At 34.4% G+C, this 7,350-nt stretch overlaps 1 protein-coding gene across 1 annotated transcript in view; it reads right to left on the minus strand.

Annotated features, from left to right (window-relative positions):
* LOC128987338 (ATP-binding cassette subfamily G member 4-like) overlaps window positions 1-5,923 on the minus strand; it is a 35,262-nt gene extending 29,339 nt beyond the window's left edge. The window contains exon 1 of the mRNA XM_054408131.1: window positions 5,764-5,923. Within this exon, the coding sequence (XP_054264106.1) occupies window positions 5,764-5,827 (64 nt within the window). The 5' untranslated portion in view covers window positions 5,828-5,923. The remainder of the gene's footprint in view (window positions 1-5,763) is intronic.
* Between the last annotated feature and the right edge of the window lie 1,427 nt (window positions 5,924-7,350).

Below are 7,350 nucleotides of genomic sequence, written 5' to 3' on the forward strand. Positions count from 1 at the left end.
GTCATGATCATCTCGTCACTAGACTCACCAGCTGTCAAACAGTTTTAGGAAAAAAATTGTGGATGATCGTGTAACCATTGTCCATTTTTGAAGTGAATGTGTATCTGCGGAGTGCACTCAGGTTGACAGCTTGTGTAGGCAAAAAGCATCAAAGGATTAACCACAGCATTGGTTTTGAATTACCAGCATAGATACTTTAAAACTTTATTCTGAATGGTAACCAAAGGTGTAGGTATTTTAAGCCAAGTATGAATGGAGATGAGTGTAGCATGAGCGATCTTGTAGTCTTGTTAGTGACTATAAGGCCGACCTGTTCCTTAGATACAGCTGTTAATTAATAGCCCATACAGCCAATGGAAACTAAGGGACCTACCTACAGTTTATAGAGGAGTCCGAACCACATTTTTGCCTTGTAATTAACGATTTTGGTTTAATTATCAGGATAGTACCTTTTATCTATGATAATGATAGTACTGCGGATCGTCGCAGTACTACCATAGATAAAAGGATCTTTTAATCTATGGTACTACCTAGTGCGGACGTTAATCCACACCAGGGAGTATCGCATCCACAGTGCATGCCTATAAATATCCACAATTTATATTAACTAAAATAGGAGTTACCTGAATCATATGTATACATACTCCTTTATAGATTTATCATCCTTGTGGAACGACAGAACACAGTTTTCCTAATTTGGTTTCTTTGTTAGCTTATTATTAGATTTTACTTATTAGATTTAGATTTACACCGATTATTTTAGGATTTCCATTCCATAAAACTGATTCAAAATCGCATAGAAGTGAACCGGTTATTTGATTAAAAGTTCACTTTTAGTAATGAAGTAACTGATTGCTCAAGTTGTTTCACCTCAAAAGCCAAGTTTGATGTTCAATTTAATGTTAGATTTATGTATTTTATGTGATTATTTAAGGGTCCAATGCTAAATATATTAGGCTAAACATCGAGACTACCTAAAACACTGCAATCTGGTCAAAGATTGACCCATGCTGTTTCACAAGTGGTACACCTTGATGAAGAGTAAGACTTGAAGAGTCAAAGTCACTTCATTGATTCAATTATTCACTATTGGCTTGTTCCTTCAATTAATTTACAGTTATGACCCTCTGCCTTTAGAAGAGCATAAGCACAAAGGACTAAATGTCAAAGAAACCTAGCTATATATTGTTTGATTGCCTTCAGAATCAATACCGGTAAGCAATTAGAGTTGAAATACTTGCTACTCTGATAAATTATTTTATTCGTGAATTAATAATTAAACAAGTAATTTTATATGAGGAATTTGTTAGGTATAAAATAAAAGTTTTGATGCTGCGATTATTTATTTGTGTAACTAGTGCTGCACATGTGGAAAGTTTCTCGAATGCTGCAAAGGCACTTTACGCTCGTGTTACACATTATATTTTTCCTACATTTATTATAAAGCTTAAAAATAATTAGTCTTTCAAACAATAAACAACACGTTTTATCTCAGGTTAAATCCAAGCGTTGGACGTAATGAGAAAAGCGTACAGTAAGTATTACTTGCCTAATAAAAGCACACGGTTTTTGTTGTTTGGTTGGAATACTAGAGTGCGGAAATAAATGATGTGGCAAAAGTAAACTAAATCAGCACACTATAAAAACCACTAAAAAAAAAATATAATCTTTTCTACCTCTATAATGGTGAAGATATTATTTTCATGGCTAAGGATACATTGAAAGTCCAATGTCTATTTGCTGTAATATTTTGGGTAAAAAATTATCGTTGGTCCTTGGTATTAATTGGTGCATGAAAACAACGCAAATATTGTTTAAATTGGTTTCCTACCAAAAATGTTCCTCTTGACTCTGCTGGTCTATACTGTCCATAATCTTATTCAGCTTACTATTCTACAAAATTTATCATAATATTTGATTGAGAAGTTAATCGGGAAATAAATTTTGCACCCTAAAACAATTTTGCCTAGCACTTTCAGATTTGGTAATAAAAAGCCTACATGGAACAAAATAAAAAAAATTCTAAGGCTCATAACAGCATATACCTTGCTACTGGTATAAAATTTAGCTAAATACAGAGACATTTTTGGGATACCGGGACCTGAATAGGATTCCTTTTCTAAATAGAATTTAAAATTTAAATTATGAACAAAAAATTAAATTAATTTTTTTTATAAAAAAATATTACTAAGTAAATAATATACTCAGAAAAACCTTGGTAAAGGGGGATGATATCATCATTGGAACTGAATGTGGTTTATAGATTGTAAAATAATTTAGACAAGTCACAAGTTGCCTCAATTTATGTTTTTAATTAAAGCCAGGGGTTGGTTGGTAACGTAATTTTAAAGTCCTTAAGGGGCATTAGACAAGCTATTTTGAATCAATTTAATTAGAATTTACATTTTTTGCAATTAATAGGCTACCACTTGAGAAGATAAATATAACATGGCAATCTAAACTCATCACTGATAAAACTGCTACTACAAGATAACTGACGATACAAGGCCATGGGTAAATAGCTACTCCAGATAAAAAGTCTCACTTGTCTAAATGTTATGATTTTGATGCTCCCAACACAATGAAGATTAGCCTACCTTGATCATCACACGTAATTAAAAGTCGATCATAGTTTGATTCCTTTTTTTAATCCTTATTGAAACGGTGAAACCTATAATTGAATACTACAATACTAGTGAAAGACAGTTGAGCGGAGCAATCACGTTTCAATAAATTGAAACAACGTTTATAGATATTTAATCATCTCCTTAGTCTATGATATAATAGAGCACTACACTATTTCATCAATTTAACTCAACAGTTTGCTCAGAACTATCAACATCTATAACAAGATTCATAAGTTAAGATTGACCCCCAACATAAGTATGTTTGACCTAAGGAACATTTCATAGGGCTACATTGTATGGGTATTTTTTCTATGTTTGCTTGCTAATGTCATCTGGCGATGATCTGGCGAACCAACAGTTCTGGTTGAAACCGGCATCAACCTTATACACTTTTAAAGTGTACACTCAGTGTAAATAGTTGGGGGAACTGACTACTTCTAGCCTATTTTGAATAAATAATAACATTTTCAGGCAACAATAAAATCAGCTGATTAGTTTGTAAACATGTACGTTGACTTTCACCGCAGCTGATATGAAAAGTTTGGGTGTTTATAGAGTGAATTTTTAAGTCAGTAAAAAGGTGTGCAATATTTTAGACATGATAAATAATTGATACAAAAATACTTTTAGGGTTAATGTGATATTTTTTGATTGTTTGAAATGGTCTGAAAACCAAAATACTTTGCAAATCGGACGGAGACTGTTGCATTGTTGCGGCAGACTTTAGCAGCATGCCTCGGCGTGCACCTCCAGCTGTCACGTATCACCAAAGATGCCATATCTCAGTTAATATTAGTACTATCTTAGAAAATAAGGTGTCAGTCGGTTTGTAAGTAAATTTCCTTAAAAAGCAATGCTTGTAAACTTGTTGTAAAATTAACGGTTTTAGAGTTATCGGAGAAAGAAAATTTAAAATGGCCGCCATTTTGGATTGGTACAATTTATTAACATGATACATTTTGCAAAGATTAGCCTCACCTGTCACTACTTACGTACCAAGTTTCAAGTCAATCGCTTAAGGAGTTCGAAAGTTATTGATTAATTTGTGAAAATCACATACAGAACACACAGACAGAAAACCAGGCATCATATAGGCCTACCCATGTTTATACGGCGTTTTTGCATTGTTTGACCTAAGGAACAAATATACAAAAGGGTTCCAGAGAGTTACGGGACATCCTGAATAGTCTTCAGCTATGTACCTACGTCAAGCATAACTTAGAAGCACGGAAGCAGACAATATAAACACTATTCTTTAGCACCCAATAGTACTAAACAATAGTCATTAAAGCTGTTTAATTTAGAGATTATAATTGTGAAAAAATGTAAATATTAAGGTAAGTTACACTTTCCCCAACCCATCTCACCTAAAACGTTCTATGGGTGCGTTCACAAAGAAAGCTGGTTACAAGCGCTTGTTGGCAAGCGTTTACAAGCTCGAACCGGCGTGAGAAAAGTCAACATAGTATCAAGAGTGTGTGTTCACAGACAAAGCTTGTGCCGGCTAGCAAGCGCTTGTTACAAGCTCTGACAAGCACGCAAGAACGTTTCGTACTTGTTTTCCGGCGCTTGTTGATCGAACCAGTCAGTTACAAACTACTAACAGTAGTAACAGTGCAGTATGATGTCGATGAGTTGATAGCTCAAGTATTTAGAGCTTCCAATTTCAAAAAAAATATATTACCCACATATTGTGGTTTTACCCTAGAATGTTCAATAACGTAACCAATAGGACAAATATAACATATTATATGTATTAAGATGATAGACAAACACATTTAATTTAATATTAATTAAGTGTTGTGTTGGATTTTTTATAGATGAAACTTGTATACTTTTACTTTATTTACCTAGAAAATTAAAACATTTGAATATATTTCACAATATTATTTGCATCATAATTAATCAGCTACATAGGGTGTTTAAAACTCCCTTCAAGTATTTTTTAGGTTTTATTATTGGTCCAAAATTCGTTCTGGTGCATGGATAGGTTGCTTTTGCCAATCCCCCCAAAACTTCACTAAATCACTTTCAATTTTCTTGAGGATGTAATTAATCGTGATTAACTTCCGCGGTTAATTGCATGAACACCTTCCTAATTCTACATCCTTTTAATTCTACATTTTCAATAAAAAATAACTGTTCATCACTTGAGGAATATATTGTCTCAACCAGAGCTGAGACTACACTGAGCTTGAAATGCAAGCGTTTGTTGTGATCACACAACAGCATTCTCAAGCGCTTGGAACAAGCGCTGAAAGTAAGTTACTTGTAACCAGCTTTCTTTGTGAACGCATCCTAGACGTGTTTAAACTGTTCCTAGACACCAACACTACAACATTGACTTATTTGTAGCCGAGGCTTCCTGTAGACACCACGTCTAAATTACTAGACACCACGCCTGAAAAACTTGCATAAATATCGTAACAGGGTAGTTTCCTATACTAGACACCTCACCAAGATTACTAGACACCACGCCCAGATTACTAGACACCATTACCTATACCAACCTAACCTAATCCTAGGTAATGGTGTCTAGTAATCTGGGATTGGTGTCTAGTAATCTGGGGTTGGTGTCTAGTAATCTTGATAATGGTGTCTAGTAATTTGGGCGTGGTGTCTAGCTATCTTGGTGAGGTGTCTAGTATAATAAACTCGCCTGTCACGACGTTTAAGGGAGTTTTTCAGGGGTGGTGTCTAGTAATCCAGGCGTGATGGTGTCTAGACACAGGATGTCTCGGCGAACAAAAAGTCATTTTTGTGTGTTGGTGTCTAGGAACAGTGGGCACTCCTAGGGTTAAAAACGTCTAAATGTAAATCAGAAGACTTTTAGGTGAGAGTTGGGGAAAGTGAATAACCCAAAGGGTAATCTGAGGCTAGATGTAGCATTTTTATTGAATTTCAATTATTAGCATCACAGAACATTTTTCAAAGAAGATGGTCATGTAACAACAAATGACAATAATGTAAAAGAAAATCCCATGACAACTCAATTTAAAGCCTTTCTTTCATTCATCATCGTCCACTGGTTAAAAAGGTTCTCAACTAAAATCCCAAACCTCTAAAACCTGACAGTGACAGTAGCAACCAAGTAAGAACCAGTTTTCTAAATATAATCTTTTAGAATTTGGATTACCTTTGTATACAAGATCAGTGAATTCAACAGCAAGCCCTTTTGTCCGATCACTCGCCATAGTCATTCGCACAATTGTTCACGTAAACAATAACTTTGTCTACACAAAACTGTAAACACACACTACATGAATCAGTTCAGCTGGACACAGCTGACTGAGATGATGAGAGGTTATGTCTATCTGCTGGCATTCATTCTGCATCAGCAAGGGCCAAGGGGGGAAGAGGAATCGATGGTTTGAGGAGCTTTGAGTGAGCGAGACAGAGAGAGAAATATGTGTCAGCTACGCCCTAGCGTCGAGTTATTGAACAAACACGCACTCTACGCAGCATCAGCATCAGAAACAAAACAGCGACAGCCTCTGCTACCTAGCGGACAAATCCTCAACTTGGTACAGCAATAAATGTTGTGTATTCGAGAGAACGTTTTGCTTCAGACAAAAAGAGTACTGTACTGTATGCTGTCTGCACTGGTCGCTGGTCTTTATACACCACACCTACATAATATAAAAATATCATTTTAGTATAACGAGTTTGGTAAAACCGTGCACAAATACAGTTTAGTAATGAGTGGATAGTGATTATGAATCATTGCACGGTTCAAACAACGATGTATAAATACATCGATACAAATGAAGAAGAATAAAATCATTTGTAACACTCGTCATTACAAATCATCATTATATACAACTTGAAATATAATATTCATCATGTATGGACCTCGTTCTAACCATCTAGATTGGTTTGTGTTTGCTGGCAAAAATGTATTTCAATTACAATTTTCAGAGAGTTTTTTTTTTTTAAGTACTGTAAGACCACAGACAATGGAAAAAACCATATTGTCTGTGGTAAGACTGTAAGACTGTTAAAAATTAAATTATAAGGCTATGGTTGGTGTCAGTGCTAATTATTTCTCATAATTTATTATACCAAGGGAATTCAATCACTATGACAAGTGTTTTAAAGGGACAAAATTCAGAAATATTGTTACTTGTGGAATCTGTTCGATAGTTTATGACGAATCAAAATAACAACATATAAAATTGAAAATAAGAAACCAAGCAATAACATTTAGAGTAAAGATTAATTAGTATGTAGAGTAAATCAAATCAACAAAGTTTCATAAAATAAAATGAAAAGTAGTATAGTATAGTATATGATAGTTCAAGATAGTAGTTTAGCAATTCATATATTAATGAAAATGTGTTTAAAGTAGATACACCTTAAAATACCTACTAGGAGGCCTACAGGACACTACACACACACACCTCATATGTCGCCGCAATAGATGATAAATCTATCTATGTACGGTAGCTAAATTAGACAATAATAGCAACATTTTATAACCATACCTATCTAATAACATTTTGCTTTGTCTATGGCTTTGAACAGATTAAAGCGTTGTGTACCGCAACTTAAAAACGTGATAACGCCTGCAAACGTCGTAAGACACATATACACTACAAAACTGTAGTGCAAATTTGCCTAATAGTTATTGAAGGCGTTTATAAATGTATTTTGCAACATATTTATTTAGTTCGTTACTGCTAATTGAAATAATTAAACACAGGAATTTATTGAAATAGTACAT

The sequence above is a fragment of the Macrosteles quadrilineatus genome, unplaced genomic scaffold (genome assembly GCF_028750875.1).
Source record: "Macrosteles quadrilineatus isolate MER2022 unplaced genomic scaffold, UCM_ALF_1.0 Scaffold_2__2_contigs__length_208266976, whole genome shotgun sequence".
NCBI classification, from domain to species: Eukaryota; Metazoa; Arthropoda; class Insecta; order Hemiptera; family Cicadellidae; genus Macrosteles; species Macrosteles quadrilineatus.